The sequence below is a fragment of the Camelina sativa genome, chromosome 14, assembly GCF_030686135.1.
Source record: "Camelina sativa cultivar CO46 ecotype springtype chromosome 14, ASM3068613v1".
Lineage (NCBI taxonomy): Eukaryota > Viridiplantae > Streptophyta > Magnoliopsida > Brassicales > Brassicaceae > Camelina > Camelina sativa.
The window spans coordinates 14,081,757-14,101,020 of record NC_141893.1 but is presented as its reverse complement, the minus strand read 5'-3'; the positions used below and the strand labels follow the sequence as shown (position 1 = coordinate 14,101,020).

At 30.5% G+C, this 19,264-nt stretch overlaps 2 protein-coding genes and 1 long non-coding RNA gene across 6 annotated transcripts; 2 read left to right on the top strand and 1 right to left on the bottom strand.

Moving 5' to 3' along the window:
• The first annotated feature begins 3,517 nt into the window (after window positions 1-3,517).
• Window positions 3,518-6,024, top strand: LOC104741605 (pyruvate dehydrogenase E1 component subunit beta-2, chloroplastic). The gene is made up of 4 exons (XM_087484437.1): window positions 3,518-3,920; window positions 4,016-4,131; window positions 4,211-4,242; window positions 4,849-6,024. Exons 1-4 carry the CDS (start codon window positions 3,833-3,835, stop codon window positions 5,819-5,821), a joined length of 1,209 nt encoding a protein of 402 aa, XP_087340563.1. The 5' UTR covers window positions 3,518-3,832; the 3' UTR covers window positions 5,822-6,024.
• An 82-nt stretch (window positions 6,025-6,106) lies between these two features.
• LOC147928197 (nudix hydrolase 25) lies at window positions 6,107-8,071 on the bottom strand. The gene is made up of 6 exons (XM_087484438.1): window positions 7,871-8,071; window positions 7,372-7,441; window positions 7,222-7,272; window positions 6,879-6,971; window positions 6,696-6,790; window positions 6,107-6,615 (listed from the first exon to the last, which is right to left on the bottom strand). The coding sequence occupies exons 2-6, from the start codon at window positions 7,435-7,437 to the stop codon at window positions 6,393-6,395; spliced, it is 528 nt and encodes a 175-aa protein (XP_087340564.1). The 5' UTR covers window positions 7,438-7,441; window positions 7,871-8,071; the 3' UTR covers window positions 6,107-6,392.
• Window positions 8,072-9,881: 1,810 nt separating this feature from the next.
• Window positions 9,882-11,708, top strand: LOC104741602 (uncharacterized). Of its 4 annotated transcripts, none has more exons than XR_015579257.1 (7): window positions 9,882-10,105; window positions 10,218-10,377; window positions 10,475-10,506; window positions 10,690-10,716; window positions 10,885-11,020; window positions 11,179-11,271; window positions 11,445-11,708. It is a non-coding gene; the product is annotated as an uncharacterized LOC104741602 (long non-coding RNA). The 4 variants fall into 4 exon arrangements; XR_015579258.1 differs by having other exon boundaries at window positions 10,867-11,020; XR_002035061.2 differs by having other exon boundaries at window positions 10,659-10,716.
• The last annotated feature ends 7,556 nt before the right edge of the window (window positions 11,709-19,264 follow it).

The window sequence follows — 19,264 nt, the reverse complement described above, 5'->3', positions numbered from 1 at the left end:
TCATTTAAAATTTTATATGAAAATAAATATTATATTACCTAATCACTCATTATTGTTTTAAAACTCTTTCAATATGAATTTTTTTTAGTAGAGTTATAAATTTGTTTTTCTAAATAAAATGTTACTTCAAAACTCATTAACAACAAGTTTAGTTAACATTAATCTAATAATCATTCACCAACAATTAAAAAGATGAGATAAATTTTGTGAAAAAAAAAAAGATGAGATAATAATTTTCATAAACCTAATAAAACATCATCTGGAAATTGGATATATCTACATAAATAATATATTGTTTGCTTATATTGAACTTGAACTTATAAATACTTTTTTTTATTATAAAAAAAACTAATAAAAAACTAAATATAGAAAGAAAGAAAAAAAATCTACATAAAAGGTTTAGAATTTTTGGGCTAAAATATACCCCAACTAAACTAAAAAAAATAATAACTCGTCATTGCATTCAACATTTTTAAGAAAAAATTTAAATACCATAAACAAATACAACTGTTTGAGTTGAAAAAAAACAATTTTACGAAAAGTCGCAATTGTTGTTCACATTTATTCAAATTGTTATTATTATTGTTAAATATTAAAATATTTGTTTTAACGAAAAGTTAAGATAAATAGACACAACAGTAAATTCTATATTAAGTTGTATTAAATTTCTCTATTGCTATAATCATTTCTTAAATTTTAGTTAGATTATAGAATAACGCTGAATATTAGATATTAATATTCAATTATTTAGATTCAACATAAAATAGAAAATTTGTTTCAACAAACTTGTTAGCTACTGATGAAGAGACAAATATAAAGAGAGTTCAAAAGACATGGCTATTTAAATAGACACACCTATTAGAACGAAAAATTGTGATGAAAAAATATAAATAAAATATAATGAATAGAGACAACTCTACAATGACCAGATAAAACCGTTTGAATTTAAAAAAAAAACAAATAGAAACAAAAATTTTACGAAAAAGTACTACAAAAAATCGCAACTGTTGTGTGTGCACTTGAGTATACCTAATAATTCATATAAACTATTTTAAATAAAAGACATCTTTATTACCATATCGAAAAGTCAAATCCAAACACTCACTATATAATCCATCTAACTTGTGGAAAAAAAACTCATTATTTTTTTTATTTAAAATTAAGTTGTAAATTAGATTCATCATTCCAAAAATCTTTTGTTAAATCAAAAATTGGAGGAATTTTTTTTACTTTTAAAAGAATAAATGCTAGAGAATAATTTAGAAAGCTGTAAAAACCGTTGATATTAAATTTTTATATTAATTTGTGTCATGGCAAAAAAATGAAAACATTTCAAACACACAAATATGTATAGATTTACAAAAAAAAACCGTTACAATGAATAATCGCAACTTTTTGTAAAACACATAATTTAAATTTTCTACAGATTGTTTTGAAAAATTATTCAAAAGATACCATTGAAAAAATACAAGTTTTCATAGCATTTTTTCAGATGCTATTTGATGAGCCCCACAGTCTTTTAAATCAACTAAATTTCAAACCTTTTTGTTAATGTAATCCGGTTTGTCCGGGTGGTAAGGCGCTAGTGTTTACTCTGCAAGCCAGTTCAATGAGTACTATATATGTTCCTCAAACTAAATACACACGTGTCCATGTTTCTGAATTATTAGATTGTTCTAATAAATTAATTGCTTGGGATTCAAAGTTTTGTTAAAGACAAGTAGGATTAATTAATTAACTATGTGTGGTACTCGGTATGGTGATATGTAGGATCCTGCCATCCTGGCCAGTTCTAGATTAAACAAAAGACCAAGTCTTTGTTAAAAAGAGCAAGATATATAGATAGTTGAACGTAATGGAAAAGGCTGAATGTATTGTAGCATGCATGTCTTTGCTTCCAGTTATCTTCCTATTGATGCCTTAAGTTGTGATTATGATGCTTGATGTTTTGGTTAAACCCATTTAGTTCCTTCCCATGAACGTTCACATGATAATCTCCCTCGAACACAAAACTTTTTTTTTTGTTTTTTTTTTCTAAACATATATATTCTGCAATTGACGGGGCTTGTGTAGTTGTGTTACATACACAATTCATGCAACTCTTTCCATCTAATTATTTGCTCATTTCATTTCTATCCTTATGGTTTCCGTTAAGGATTTGAGTTGTTTCCATTTACACTTACGCAAATCCATGATGCTGCATTTTTCTTTCATCTATCCATCATCACAAATAGCACATTTCTTGCTCTACCTCTAAATTTCCATGCGCATATTCAATTAAAAGATGTCATGCTGATGTCATTAAGCCTTTCGAAAACAGAGGAAAAAAGTATTAACAAAACAGTAATTGAAGATTGACACTGTCATTAAGCCTTTCGAAAACAGAGGAATCTGAGTATTATAATTTCGTCCATTGCTATTTGATTAAATATTAAGTTAATTAAAGAAAAATGTCATTACTCGAAGCGAAGTTTTGATTAATTGTGTTGTGGAAAAAAAAATCATTATTATTATGATTATAAATAATCTTTGCGGTGAGTGGACGATACCAATTACCAAACCGCATATTTGTATTGCATTCGAATATGATTTAGAGGCATGCATGTGATATTGTTCGTTTTCAATGTTATATTTTTGAACCAATTATAAACCGAAACATGCATGATATTGATGGCTATTGATTTTTCGCCGAAGACACAACCAAAACCTAAAGACCCGTAAGGCTCAACTCAGTCATCAATAGCTTCAACCTTATCTCTTACCTCGCTCATATTGCCAGGCCTCTAGTGTATATAAATACATGAAGACGAGTCACATTGATAAGCAAAATAATAGTGAGTATTTTCTTTTTGTCTTTAAAATATTCGTAGCTTATTACTGTCTCTTACTTAATCATGAGGCTTTCCTTTGTCAAACTTGACTAGTTATGTTTATTTTAGGTTCTTTTTCAAGTTAGGTTTTGTGCTTAATAATTCTTCTGACGTTTGTTTAGTTTTTTTTTGAATTTAATTTCAAGTTAACGATTAAATAAAGAAGAATAAAATAACAAAAGTAAAACAGACTCTCTAACATATATAGAAGTATAGAACGATATATGCAGCTGTAAAACTAGCTATCCATGTTACTCTTTTATGCTCTAAGTATCGAATATGTATTTCCTGTTTGGTTGCAACCTCTTTTCGAAGCTGGTTTGCTTTGTACCATATGATCATCAATAAATAAACCTAGTATGGTCTTTTATTTAGGTCGATGATAAAAACCTGAATGTCGTCAGTTTGATATGTGACGGGTTTTGTGACTCCTAGCCTCCTAGGTGTACTACTAATCAAACTGTTTTATTATTGGGCCGGTTCATTTATGATGCCCACCATCGTCTCCTAAATATATACACGAAATCTAAAAAGCTTGAGTATGTAAAATTCGGTTGGTCCGGGGTGGTTCAGCAAACCAAGTATTATTACACTGCAAGCTTGTTCATCGAGTACTATAATGATCGTCAAACTAAATACACACACGTGTCACAACATTCGCAAATCACACACGCGTCATTTTTATATTGGTTATTCTACAATAGAGATGTTACATAAGATCAGGCGATGAAAACAATGTAAAACATGTGGATTTGATTGCACAAAATAATAATAATTCGAATTTTTTTTTTTATTTTTTTAAATCAAAATCAAAAGCAATTCGATTTCACAACCTTTTTTTGTTGTAATTCTTCGATTTCTCCGTCGGGTCAGTGTTTGGTATCGCCATCTCTGTTTATAAACAAGCACACTTTGTATAGCTTTTTTTAACTGTTTTCAAAAAAATTGTGCAAATAAAAAAAATGTCTTCGATCATTCATGGAGCTGGAGCTGCTACGGCGTTATCTACGTTTAATCCCGTCGATTCCAAGAAACTCACAAATCTTTCAGGTTCGATCTGAATTGTTTTTTTTTTTTTTTTTTTTTTTTTGTGAGAGAGATCTTAAAGTAGTTTTTGATTAATTATATATTGTTGGTGATGGTAGTGAGGAGCCAGAGATATATAGTGGCTGGATCTGAAGCGAGTAAGAAGAAGAGCTTTGGTTCTTCTCTCACAGTTCGTCACTCTCAGAAATTGATTCCCAATGCTGCTGCTGTTGTGGTAATGCATTTCGTCTTTCGATTTTGTATTTTACGTTTTTTGAATCTGTAACGATTTACAGATTTTGTTCTTTTTGTAGACGAAGGAGGCGGAGACATCTGCGAGCACTGGGTTTGTTTTTTTCTCGGATTAGATCTCATCAATGCCTTATTGTTTTGAAAACATATAGTGCGCCAATACTTATGAATTATGAGAGAGTGTACCTTATTTTTGTTACATGTTAATGCTATTGAGTGTGGTGATTTAGAAAAGAACGAGATATAGCTATATAGGTCTCTAGAGATGCTATTTTGAAATCTATAATTGATAGTGATTGCAAAAGCTGAATGTGTTGCATGTCTTTGCTTCCTAATCTTCCTATTGAAGCCTTTAGTTTTCGTTATCATGCTGGATTTTTAGAGTGAACCATTCAGTTTATTTCCCATGAACACATGCTAATCTCCTCAGAACATTTCAGTTTACCAACAATAACATTAACGTGTATTCTGCAATTGGTTTGGCTTGCGTTACGTTCACAATTCATGAGACTTTCCATAAATCATGTGCTCTTTTCTTTTCTATCGTTATTGTTTCCGTTTGGGATCTGTGTTGTTTCTATTTTCACATAAAGTAATCCTTGATTGTTTCTTGTATCTTTGATGTATTCATTGTCATGTTGATGTCCTTTAAGTCACAACACGAGTATAACGGATGCCTTTCATAAATATGAACTTGCAGACATGAACTATTGCTTTTCGAGGCTCTCCAGGAAGGTTTGGAAGAGGAGATGGACAGAGATGCAAATGTATGTGTTATGGGTGAAGATGTAGGCCATTACGGTGGCTCCTACAAGGTTACCAAAGGTCTTGCTGATAAATTTGGCGACCTCAGGGTTCTCGATACTCCTATTTGTGAAAATGCATTCACAGGTATGGCCATTGGAGCCGCTATGACTGGTCTAAGACCTGTCATTGAAGGTATGAACATGGGTTTCCTCCTCCTCGCCTTCAACCAAATCTCCAACAACTGTGGAATGCTTCACTACACATCCGGTGGTCAGTTCAAGATTCCTGTTGTCATCCGTGGGCCTGGTGGAGTGGGACGCCAGCTTGGTGCTGAGCATTCACAGCGGTTAGAATCTTACTTCCAGTCCATCCCTGGGATCCAGATGGTTGCTTGCTCGACTCCCTACAATGCCAAAGGCTTGATGAAAGCCGCCATAAGAAGCGAGAACCCTGTGATTCTTTTCGAACACGTTCTGCTTTACAATCTCAAAGAGAAAATCCCAGACGAAGACTACATCTGTAACCTTGAAGAAGCTGAGATGGTCAGACCAGGGGAACACATTACCATCCTCACTTACTCGCGGATGAGGTACCATGTGATGCAGGCAGCAAAAACTCTGGTGAACAAAGGGTATGACCCTGAGGTTATCGACATCAGGTCGCTAAAACCATTCGACCTCCACACTATCGGAAACTCAGTAAAGAAAACACACCGGGTTTTGATCGTGGAGGAGTGTATGAGAACCGGCGGGATTGGAGCAAGTCTTACAGCTGCCATCAACGAGAACTTTCATGACTATTTAGATGCTCCGGTGATGTGTTTGTCTTCTCAGGACGTTCCTACACCTTACGCTGGTACATTAGAGGAGTGGACCGTGGTTCAACCAGCTCAGATCGTGACCGCTGTTGAGCAGCTTTGCCAGTGAATTCATACTAATCCGGTGAACCATTATTTATCATTTACCTCTCTGTCTTTCTCTTTAGTTTAGCTTTTTAAAGAATTTGTTTAAGTGGAATTGGTTTTGTTGAAGTTTTATCTCCTTTGTTGTGTATTGAAATATTTGTTTTGTAACTCAGAATGTTTTGGACCTTTGGTTGTTAATTTACCTCCCACTTTTGTTATGTTAAACCTTTAGAATTTTTCTTTACACTTATTAGATTCCAAACAAAGAGCTTTATATTCATGGTGCTAACTAGTAACTACTACAAAATTTAAAAACATTAGAATTCTCTTTACACTTAGTTATATAAACACATACACAAGTCATTTCTCTGTGAATCCAAACAAAGATTTTATTACAATGACCCCATGTTAAAAAAAGAAAAAACCAAAACCTTCTAGTACCAATAACCAACCAATTTACAAAAATGAAAAGTAAAAGAAACCCCTAGAGAAACCCCTAGAGGGTTCTACTAAAAAGAACCCTCCAAAGAAAGATAAAACAACAGTTACAAAAATTATAAAAAGACAAACATTGATGTTGTGTTTCTTATATATTACCACTTGGCTGATTTACATTTAGCAGCTCTTCCTGTATCGTTCAAGAAGGAACCAAAAGTCTTGATGACTTCTTCGTAGGTTGGCCTTTTGTAATCCACTGCTTGCTCTACCACTTCTTCCGGTTTCGCCCATTTCCACTCCGCAAACTCTGAATCCGCTTCGTTGTTTGCTAGATTGATCTCTCTTTCGTCCTCATCGTTTCTCAGTCTCACTAAAAACCTGTGTGGGAATTCATTAAGTTTCAGAACAATGAGCCACATTCTCTTCTTTGGAGAAACTAGGCAGTATCGAAGACTTACCATTTCTGTGCTTGACCATGCCATTCACCACCCCAGAGTCGGTTAACCTTTGCTTTTACTGCAGGTGGGAAATCATATGTCAACCAATTTGGGACCTGTTTAAGACATTGAAGAACAAAAAAATTTGTAAATTCTCTGATTCATATTGGTTCTAGCATTGTATCAAGCGTTTGAAAAAGCGACCTCAGAGACGATTTCAGCTGAAACAACCCCAGTTTCTTCTTGTAACTCTCTCATGGCTGCTGACATTGGATCCTCCCCATCTTCAATGCCTCCCTGTAATTAATATCCTCGGTTTAGTGACCTTTTAAAACTCAGAATACTCAAGGTTTCACCATAACCACAAAGCAGAGATAACAGTTTCAGTTCGTCGATCTAGTAACATATTTTCAAGATTCTATATCAAATTGTTGATCATCTACATTTTCTCTAAGCAACAAAAGTATAACACCATGAATATTTTAGATTAACACAAAGGGCAAAAAAAATTAGCAAAAATTCAAAGAGAGTGATCAGCAACACACACCTGTGGCATCTGCCATGCTCCAGGAACATTCAATCTCGAAGCTACAAATATCTGTGAATCAGAATTGTGGTCAATCAACTCAGTTACTAATACAAGTGACAAAAAAAAGTAATTAATCAGAGGAGCTTAAATAAATGATGAAATGTTTACCAGATTATCCGAGTTGATTAGACAAACACCAACATTGGGACGGTAACCAGGAGGTAGATTCTCCATTTTGCTGAAAGTAAAATTACCACTTAGTAACTTCATCTAAAGATAGAAAATTATTACATCATTATGTTCATGTTTCTACAGTACTCTTTGGTTTATTTATAAGTAGATCACAGAATCTTGACAAATTCTCCTAAATCATCTTTATTGGCTGAATTTGGATCGAAGAAAACATATTAGAAACAAACAATCCTGTTTCAATATCTAGTCACTGATCAAAGATAGAGACAAAATATCAAGAAATGTTTTCAAATCTAGAGAATAATCATAAACTAAAGAGAAGAGATAAAGAGTCAAGAAACATAAACAGAGTTGGTAAATTTCCAGTAATTCAAAACGCAAACAAACACATATATAGAAACAAATCAAGAACATACAGATCTGAGAAACAAGAACGAAAAGAACTAAAAGAAAAGAATCGAACAAAGGAACAAACCTTGTTTATTTATTTTTTTCTTTCTGGTAGCTTTGACTTTTGCAAAAGCAAGAAAAACAAAAAAGTGTTTTAACCCAACGAAGCAGCAACGAAGAACATGTGTGTATGTGTTTTCAAACACAAAACCACACGTATATAATCTTTTTACATTAATATATATATACACACACAGATAGAGAATTGGATTCGGTCTTAAAAACGCTGACGTTTCGTTCATTATCAGCTCAGACTATTTGGCATCTTTTCTAACTGTTTGTATTGGGCCGGGCCCACCGACGACTTATTTTAACATAAAATCCAGCTGCCACGTGTATAAACATAATGTCAAATTAGTTTTGGTTTTTGGTGTAATTTTGATGATAAGACATTTTAATTTACAGTTTTCTTTGTTTTATATATGACCATGGTTGTAATTTTCAAATTAGTTGACAACAAATTAAATACAGTTTAAGTTTGTTAACTTCTCATGTAAAATGTAGTTGACTTTTTTGATAAGGGAAATAAATATAATTTCTAAATTAGAAAATATGTATTTGCTATAAAAAATTATTATAAAAGTTGTATTTGACGGGAGGAAAAAAGTGTGATGTCATTGACACTTTGTGATAAGGACAACCACACACCAAAAAAAAATAAAAAAGTTACATTAGCAAGTTGGCAAAAAGAAAGAATGATTTGGGAAAATAATTATAGGGTAATGATATGAAAAAGATGGCGCACGTTAATGAGATGAGGTGGAAAGTAAAAGTAAGTTAGCACACCATCACGAAATGTGTAAAAAGAAAGAAAAAAAAGGCGTACGATAAGAGGAGAAAAAGGTGGTGAGATGGATGGAGTCAATGAGTGGACAGAGAGACGAACGTGCGGTGGTGGGGAAGCCATTGGAGTTGACTTAATAGTGAATTTAATCATTATTTTAACTTTGTTTTTTGTCATTATTATTTACGACAAAAAAACTGTTATTATTATAATTTGTCTTTGCACTCAATCACGGATCAGTGAATAAAGAAAGCTGCCACCATCTCTTTATCTCCTTTCTTTTGTTTTATCGGATTTATTTGATCGTAATATCAAACAAAAGAACACGTATCTTGAAGTTACCTTAATATTAACTTTTTCCACGAGCAGTCAAAAATATGTTTATTGATTTTTTTAAGTAAATATTACTTCAACTGAATTTTAAGCGTTTATTTGTGTTTGTATTGAAAAAAGAGGATAAATGAAAATAATCCTTTCAAAAATGTTTAATAGTTTCAAATTTTCATGGAACAATTGCATTTTTGTACCTTTAATTGCATTTGAATGAAATCGTAAATTCCATCTTCGATTTTCGAGAAACATAACCACTAAAGATGCTGAAATTACAGTTGACTCCCTTACGATAAAAAAAAAAACAGAAGCCGAAATGACAGATGTAACCCGGAAGAAATCTGCAATAGATTCATTTAAGGGAGATTCCAATTGACGTCAACTAGAAGACATAAAATTATGTCTACTCTTTAATTATAGTTTAAATTTTAATTAAAGAAATTATAAAAAATAATTTGATAAACCTATTGACCAAATAATAACCACATAGACTTCCTGCAATAGAATAAAATAAATTTACATATAAACAAGTCAAATTAAGGGATGAAAGACTGATTAGATTAAAATTATTTGATTTAGGGTTTGATTAAGTAGACTTCTTTGTAGACTATTGGTGGTTGACTTTGTTATGTCATCAACTATTAATAATCCTGGGCGTTCGGTCAGAACCGAGAAAACCAAACCGATTAAACCGAGATATTCGATTTTTTGGCAGCATCTGTGAGAGGATCAACAAACCGATCGGCGAAATTAATTTGGTAATTCGGTTTCCGGTTCGGTTCGGTTTGGCAGAGCATATAACCGATCGGTTTTAATTAACCGAGTTATATATACCTAATTTTCGCTAACCCTAACCCTAATAACTTTATTTCTTCCTCTTCCACGTTCTGCCCCTCTCTCTCTCGATAAGCGATTCTAGAAAAAATCTGTCTCTCATCAAATCATCATCATAATCACCTTTCTTCTTCATCTTCGTCATCAAATCATCATCAACTCATCATCATCATCAAATCATCAAATCTGTCTCTCATCAAATCATCATCATAATCACCTTTCTTCTTCATCTTCGTCATTTACAGCTCTTCTCTCTGTCAAACATGAGATCGACCTTTTAACTGTCCAAACCCTAATCTCGAGTTTTAAACGGTAATGTCTTCTTCTTTTCTTTGTCTTCTCATATGTCTCTCTTTTTGATACTTTGTTGTTTGTTTCTCGTTAATCAGTGTATTAATGTGTGGGTGGCTTATTATTTTGACAGATCTGAAGATTGTGGCGGCGGCTAGATCAGAGCCAAATCTGGTGGAATTTGAACGACGATGTCGATAATGATATTGACGCCGCCGACGGTATTACCGCAGCTGATGTAGTGTCTCTCAAAATACTCGATTCCACTAAAAGCAGACTCTGCTATAAACGAGGTAAATTTTATCCATTATTCACTTAGATTCATTTTTGGTTTTGGTTATGCAGTTTCTGGATTTTAATTAAAAAGATCTAATTTTTGATGTTGTGCAGATCTACTTGCCATTGTTGAGGCTGGTGAACAGGTTTCTTCTTGTTCTTGGTTCAGGAATTTTTGATGTTCTGATTATTATTATTCGTTATTGACCTTTGATCAGTTGACCTTACTAAGCATCCTTTTGGGATTGTTCCTACTCTTCAATGAGTTCTCTTATGTGTCTCTTGTATATATTTCCAGCAAGCTTGATCTTAAAGCCATTGCTTTGCAGGCGAGGAATGCTAAACACAATCCCAAGGTTTGCTTCTTTTTATTTTTGTTTCGTGATACTTTATTTTAGTAAACCTTAATTTAAGTTCTGCATATGGAATTGATATGTTTATCTATTGATTATGAAATCTGATTGGCTATATATTCAGATTTTTGGTTTGTAGTTAAGTTGTGTTAGTTTTTTTCTTTGTCTCAGATTCAGCTGTGGTGGACAGTGTTCAGAGGCTATTCACCTATGAAGAGCTAATGGACATAACTGAAGAATTTAAGCGATACATACTCGGCGAAGGAGGGTTTTAATCAATAGCCGCATTGCTGTTAAGTAGCTTAAGGTGGGTAGAGGACTAGGGGACCGTTAGGTTAAGACATAGGTCAAAATCATTAGCCATGTTCACCATCACCATTTGGTTTCTCTTGTTTGCTACTGCATTTTGATTTAATTTCATATACAAGTTTTTTTCTTACTTACATGTGTTCTGTTTTTTTACAGGGAAGGGACTAAAGGTTAATATCACTTTCATGTGCCTGGAGTCGTTGAGAAAGCAGGAGCTGAAGTCAAAGGGTGTTGAAGAATCACTTAGCGGTGAGTATGCATAAATGATATGTTTGGATCTTACCTTGATGATGAGCTTGTGTATACTTGTAAACTCTATACAAAATGCTGGATTCGTTTGTTAATGTAATATGTAATTGGACTTTTATCAACCAATCTTTTGTGATGGTATAGTGATTTTCTTGTTTCGTTGACTTATGCAGAGGTATATTTAGCAACACAACTAGGTCGAGCTATATGCTGATATGCACTTGGAATGGGATTGGGAAACGAATGGAAGAAGTCTTTTTTGAATGGTTAAGTTCTTGTGTAAGAGTTACTTCTTGTTTTCTTGATTAGTGTTTTTTTTTTTGTCGGCCATTATTGTACTTGGGAATGTTATGTAATAAGATGTGTTTGGTTAATGTAATAATAATTTTATGTATTTTTATATGTAAATCCAATTAAATAAATTTTGGAAAACAAAATTCAATAGAAGAAATTATACAAATCGAATTAAATATTCATATAGCCAAATAATAGTGTTATGACACTACATAGAACAGCATTAAACATGTGCTACAAGAAAATATATTAAGGCATTCGAATTAACGCTCTAATAAAACAACTTACGATAGCATACAAAAAAGTGTTATTGTATGGGGTGACCTATTATAGCTGGAGCAAAGATAGCGTTTGATAATTCGCTATCAATGACGTATGATAACAGTTTTTTAGTGCTAACAAAGCCTATATTTTTTGTAGTGTGATCTTCTAAAAAATACTAACCAAGATTGATATAGAAAAACTGAAAAAAAATTCTAGAAATTTTTAATTTCAATAAAAATTAGTGTAACAATTAATAGCTAAGAATACACTTCATTGTAGTATTGGAGACGTATTGGAGACTGAACTCATTCACGGTTGGGTAATTCTTAGAAAGTTTCTGTATCACTTCATTTCATACTTATAGAATTCTACATTCTTTGAAGAAGTCTTTCGGATAAGTCTTCAGCATAATTATTACAAATATTAAATTAATTTGATTGACTTGCAGACGGTTCAGTTTCTCGTGCAGAAGTCTGCCAGAGAAGTCGTCGACATAATCATTACAAGGTTTAAATTGATTTAATTGATTTGACGTTAGTTGGTAAAGAAGTCTGCCAGAGAAGTCGGTTTCTTTATATTTTTCTGGTACTGTTTCAAATAAACCGGAATTGGTTTTCTAAAACTGAGATTATTTTTCTTGTTATCAATACAGACTTCACACAGAACTCCAACACGTTGACTTCCAAATTAAGTCTAAGTTAATGACCTAACTGCCTAAGAAAACCAAAAACTTGATTTCTCCATATGTATAATATATAATCATTTCAAAAACATATAGAGGCTAGTACATAACATATATCAAAGAATACAGGGTAACAAGAAAATCTTAAAAATTATTCACCAATTTGCAATAAATTGGTTTTCAAATTATGACGACTTCCTGTTGATGTCAACATTTTAGATATAAACTAGCCTCTATGAAGATACTTCCCTTGAAGTCTATTTTGTGTGGTCTATTTTTGCAATTACAATTTAATAAAGTAGACACCGGATGAAGTCTACTAGGATAGTTAACTTCTTTTGTTGTCTTTCCTTTGTTAATTTTTGGTCAGTTTTGCAATTCAAAACATAGAACAGAGTAGACTTCTTAGGAAGTTTCAACAAGTTAACTTCGATTACAGTCAACTCTGGTTATTTTTGCAATTGACCAAACCATTGACTTGGTAGTAGACTTCTAGCTGATAAGTAGACTTCATCTATCCGTCAACTAGAAAAACTAAACTTTGTTGTGGTTAGTTTTGCAATTGACCAAGTTTGAATTTCGTCAAGTAGACTACGTACGAAGTCTCCAGGAATGTTGACTTCGTTTGCAGTATGTCGTGGTCATTTTTGGGGTTGACCAACATTTTAATTTTTTAACTAGTAGACTTCTTTTGCAGTCAACTAATTAATTTTATATCAATAATATTACGGTCAATGTTTTTATATTTTGGTCAAATCCAAAAATAGCCACTATAGAAGTCTATTCTTTTATTATCGGAAGAAGACTTCGTCCGGCAGTCATAACTAAAAAGTCAAGAATTTGGTCAATTGCAAAAATACACCTTAGTAGACTGCAAACGAAGTATCCAACAGAAATATTATAATGCAGTATGAACCATATTTTCTTGTTTTTAAATAAAATTAAGGAGACTGAAATTTCAGTATACGGACTCGAAATTCGATAAATTTTTAATTGCAAAATTAACCACATAGTAGACTTTACATGATATTATGACGGTTAGACTAACAAATGAAATCTAATTTCGCAAAAAAAATCAAGGAAAATCACAAAATCTACCAGAAAATAACCTTATCGGTGGTTGTTTCGCAATTTCAAGCACCGAGGACGTTGTCTTTAGTCACCACGGAAGAAACCCAACACCAATTTAATCACTATCCAAGAATCATGACATATAACAAGATGAATGCACTTGTAAATTTTCTTGGATTAAAATGGAGAGGAGATGTAAGAAAATGAAGTTCTCATAGCATTGGGTGTTATTTAAGCTTACAAATTCAGGTTGTTGAAGCTTTAAGAGCTTCAAATTTGGTTGTTCATGGTTGTTGGGAAATTGATAGCGGTGGCACAACCGTAAATAAAAGAAGAAGATAAGGATATGGATGTAATAAACATTTTCACAAGAAATTTAAATAAATCAGAAATAATGGCATTTTTGTGAATACAAGAAATGGACAAGGATTTAAGAGGAAGAAAGTGGCAAATGTTGGAGAGAGAAAAAGAAGGGTCTAACATTGCAATTGACTCAAGTTAGGGGTCTACGTTTGCAAGCATCCCTATTTTCATTAATACAAAAAAAAAATCTAGGTTGTAAAGTTATCATCGTTGTATAGGTACAAGATTGCATGCCTCTTCCATTATACTAGGTTTTCACCCGCGGGATTAAATTCTAAATTATTATATTTTAAATAATAATTTTTAATTTATTTAGTTTTCAAATTCCTAATTAATTAACTTTTGTCTAATTAATTTCGTTTAAAATGTTTTTTCTTCTTCTTACATTTTATACCGTTTATAACCTAATTAATTACATCATATTTGTTATTGGATAGAATATAAAATTTTAGATTTGTTTTCTAAAATTAAACAGATATGTATGCCTATATGGTATGTTAGTGTATATTTTTATTTGTATAATTTTTTTTTTGGGAATATTAAGAATATGTTATAGTATGTGTAGTATTTTGTAGTTCATATACTAAATCATTTATAAATTAATTTTCCAAACTATGATTACAAATCTATAGTATATATAGTATATGAAATAAACTAATAGTTTTAGTGTTGGTTCTATAGTCCAAACCCGCTATGTTTGGCGGGTCACGGAACACAGATTTTATTAAGAATATGCTAGGAATCACGCATTATTACTTTGATTAGGTTTTTTTTTCAAGTTTAGGGAATGTTATATTTATTCAATTTATTATCAAATTACTATTTAATGTAAATAGTAGTAGTTCCGATTTTTCTGGAAAGTTGCGATTATTGGGGAATAACTGTTTACAAAAATTGGAAACCTTATCATAATTTAATAAATAGTAAATTATAAATTAATAAATATTTAATGTCAATGGCATGATTGTAAATATGTTCCAACTCTAGAATTTATTTGATAAATATCTCCAAAAATGTATATATAAATATACGTTATTTTTTCTTACAAATGTTTAAGATTGCCTCTTCCATTATATTTACCACTAGATAATATCTCGCGCAAATGCGTGGATTATTGTATAACAGAATGTATTAATTAATTTAAATTTATTTAATAATCATATAAAAAACTTAACAAATTAATTTAAATGTCATTAACATTTTTGACACTTTTATTTATTCAAATCATACAATATCAAAATATATAACTTATTTAAATATAATCATACATACATTATACATATCTCTTAAAGTTATTTATTTTTTATTGTTCAACTTTGATAATAATTTTCATTAGTATTTTTAAGCATTTGAGGTAATAAAATATTATTAATAATAAAAACGAAATTTTACTATGTGACTCAAATATATAATTTAAGTTTTTCATATAAACTAACACATAACCTAAAGTATTTAATAATTAAAAGCTAAACTATTTTGAAAGTAAAAAATACATATTTTTCTATAAAATCATATGAAGTGCATTCAAAGTTTTAAAATAAGATAAAAAAACTTTTTTATATTCCCCTTAAGAATCTTAAATTAAGATATATTGCTAGGTTTAGTTATAATTTTTAATTGTTGTAATTAAAAGCTAGATAGAAAATAAAAAATCAATTTGTTTTTTATATAGAAAAATATTTATATTTGAATTAAACAAAAAAATAGTGATTTTTATATCATTATATGTAGAATCACAAACTGAATATAATGATTATTATTCTAAAATAAATGTATTACAATTGTTGGATGTAAGTGAGAGTTAAGAAAACTTGATTTGATAATTATATTACAATTTTTTTATATTCCCCTTAATTTAAGTTATATTGCTAGGCTTAGTTTCAATTTTTCATCCTTGTAGTAATAGCTAGAAAGAAAATAAATATCAAATTGCTTTTTTATATAGCAAAATCTTTAAAGTGCATATTTGAATTAAATTTCAAAATTATGAATTTTATATAATTATATGTTGAATCATATACGAAATATAATGATGAGTATTCTAAAATATATATATATATATATATATATTAAAATTTTGTTGGAGGTAAGAGAGAGGTAAAAAAAATTGATTTGAGAATTATACTACAAAAATTTCCTTCATGAGAACATTTCAAATTTTAAGAATAAAATAAATATACATGAATTTGTAAGAACTAATCAAACATCTTAATTCGCTTGATTCCCTTATTATGAGATAGTTATAACCAAAATATTATTATGGTCATCAAAAAAATATTATACATATAAGAATACATATGTATTCTAAATAAAATAATATAAGAAAACAAAGAAGAAAATGAGAAGTATATAAAACAAAGAAACAATAAAATTCAAAACAATGTAAAATATATAGTAAACAAAAAATATAATCAAACTCTTATTTGGGTATGCAAGAATATTCTAAAAAAACAAAGAAAATATTTAGGATTTTGGATATGGTGGAGGAGGATGTGAGAATAGTTATTTATAGGATAAAAAGTGATGGAAGTTACATTTCTAAAATAATTAAATTAGAGAAGTTACAATTATAATTAATAGAGTGTTTAAATGAAAATGAATGGAGGAGAAAAAGTCAATTCACAATTTATGTAATTTCAGTTATAATTTAGTAGTAAAAAATGAATTTAAAGTATGCATTAATGTATATAATAAAATGTGTTGTTTAATTAAAAATAAATATTAAATTTTTAAAATGAAATGTCAAATGGACTAATGAAATGAATAGGAATATCTAATTCTCAAATAAACTTGACTTTTTTTTTGTTAAAACCAACATATGTGCATTTAAATTTAACTATGGAAATTTAAAAAATAAATATGAATAGATTAGAAAAGAAAGAAATATAAAAGAAACATTTTCTTTTTTATATAAATAAAATAAAAATTGTAAACCATGTTAAATATATATAATACTTTCTAAATTAAAATATATAATCAAACTCTTACAACACATATAAGATATAACAACATTTGATATTGGTGGGAGAGGAGGAGATTTTATTTTCAGTTATAATTTTATTTTAATGTGTGAGGTAAATGTATTGTATTAATTGGTCTTAAATATTGTTTAAAACAATCAAAAATTAGAAAGTTAATAAAAAAATTAGAAAGCATTAAATAAAAATCAACCACTAAAGAGAGATCAAAACCTTACTTTTATGTATATGATTTACCAACCTTAAAATGAAAAAAATATAAGGGCATCACAATTGTTTCAACTCTTTGGTAACGAAAAGAGTATATATACTAGATGACTATACTTTTAGAAATAATTCATAAATATTGTTTAAAACAATCAAAAATTAGAAAGTTAATAAAAAAATTAGAAAGCATTAAATAAAAATCAACCACTAAGGAGAGATCAAAACCTTACTTTTATGTATATGATTTACCAACCTTAAAATGAAAAAAATATAAGGGCATCACAATTGTTTCAACTCTTTGGTAACGAAAAGAGTATATATACTAGATGACTATACTTTTAGAAATAATTCATAAAATAACTATCACCCATGTTTGTGTGTCCCCTATGCAACTTAAAATTACGTTGCTCTCCTCCCGTCTCCTTCTCTCTTCTTTCTCTTTCTTTCTCCTTTGGTTTATCTTTATTCTTCTTCCTCTTGCTTCCTTCTTCTTTCTCTCTCATCAAAATACAGAAACATCTCTCCTTTTTTTTCTTAATCGAAAGCTTCATAAAAAAACTCACCACCACCAACACAAATCTACTCCGCCAAGTTTATCACCATCATCTCCGTAACAATTACCGCCTTCTCCATCATCTTTTATCCACCGAATTCATCACCATCACCTCCGACCACCATCTCCTATATCATCACCATCATCTTGTTTTCTCTTTTCCCAACTGCTCTACTTTTCTCATTCTCTTTATCTCCTCCAACATCGGGGCAAACATTTTTAGAGGAACTATGTGTTTTAATATTTTTACATGTATCGGTGTTTATCTATCATGTTTTTTTTAGAAAACTATTGTAATTCATAGTGTTTTTTATATAAATGACATGATATATTCGAAAGAATGATAATATCACATGCTTTTTCTATTTACTCCAACCAAAAATGCTATTTTGTAATATCACATGCTATTTATACGATAATTACATGCAATTTAAACATGATTCATGCTATTTTTTAAAATAACCCTATCACCACCTATGTAATTACTTTCACTCACCACCATAGACACCTCCGTAACAATTACAACCACCATCTTTTCCAACTGTAACCTCAGCTTTAATTTGGGTACTCACTATGACTTATTGTAGCACTATCTCTCTGCATTTCTTCAGTCACAAAATATATCTGATATTGAACTTTAAGATTTTGTAAAACTTGTAAATTAGAAGGTTAATTTGGTAACTACTCTACCCCTACCCCACCATAAAAAGAGTCGTTTACTAAAGAAAACTGACTCATAGTTATTTTCTTAATTTTTTTTGGATCCATGGTTATCTACCAAAGTTGCTCTAGTTAAAACTACCCTAATTTAGCTAAAAAGGTAAACTCATTCATCTTCCAAAGAGGAAGAAAGTTGTAAACTCCACAAGCTATAAATAACTTTTTTTTGTTTGCTAGCTAATATATATTTTGTTTTAGAAAATGAAACGTTTAGGTTGCAAATTAAAGATCATATGTAATTGGTCCCATGAAAAAAAAAATTAAAACATGGAAGCAAAAGACTAACTCGAACTTTAGTAATCTTCCGAATTTAAAGTTATGTCGATAAACAACTTGCTAGTACCTAAACAAATAGAAACATTCCTTAATGAAAGTTCAAAGCATTTCAAATTTCCATTGGTTATTCCTCCAAAAAAGATAATGCAGAGACTTGTGGATAATCATACCATCTTCTAGTGTCAAACTTTCCATTCGTCCAAAAAGACTTGTGGTAATCATGTTGAATCCAATCTTAAGCGGATGCTTTAACTATCGTTGGTGTGTGTTTTTAACCCAAAAAAAAAAACTATCATTGTGAGACTGTGAGAGAGAAGTCCAAAATAAAAAATACGACCACTTGTGGTAAAATACGAACTAGATGCAACCATTAAAACTAGGTTTGCCAAAAATTCAACATTACCAATCAAATCTGATACTTTAATCTTGATTTCTTCTTTTCGCACTACAACAATATATTAAATTTCGGATGAAAACCCACACACGTCAGTTATTATCACACTTCAATTCTGATGATCAAACACAAGTCAGTTCAGTGTGTTCGCACATATCCATTAAAGAATATTCAAGACTATAAATTTCATC

Coding starts and splice junctions, on each gene's coding strand:
- LOC104741605 (XM_087484437.1), top strand. CDS start 3,833: ATGTCTTCGATCATTCATGGAGCTGGAGCTGCTACGGCGTTATCTACG. Junction 3,921..4,015: donor GAAACTCACAAATCTTTCAG/GTTCGATCTGAA, acceptor TGGTGATGGTAG/TGAGGAGCCAGAGATATATA. Junction 4,132..4,210: donor CCAATGCTGCTGCTGTTGTG/GTAATGCATTTC, acceptor TTCTTTTTGTAG/ACGAAGGAGGCGGAGACATC.
- LOC147928197 (XM_087484438.1), bottom strand. CDS start 7,437: ATGGAGAATCTACCTCCTGGTTACCGTCCCAATGTTGGTGTTTGTCTA. Junction 7,273..7,371: donor TAATCAACTCGGATAATCTG/GTAAACATTTCA, acceptor TCTGATTCACAG/ATATTTGTAGCTTCGAGATT. Junction 6,972..7,221: donor GAGCATGGCAGATGCCACAG/GTGTGTGTTGCT, acceptor TATTAATTACAG/GGAGGCATTGAAGATGGGGA.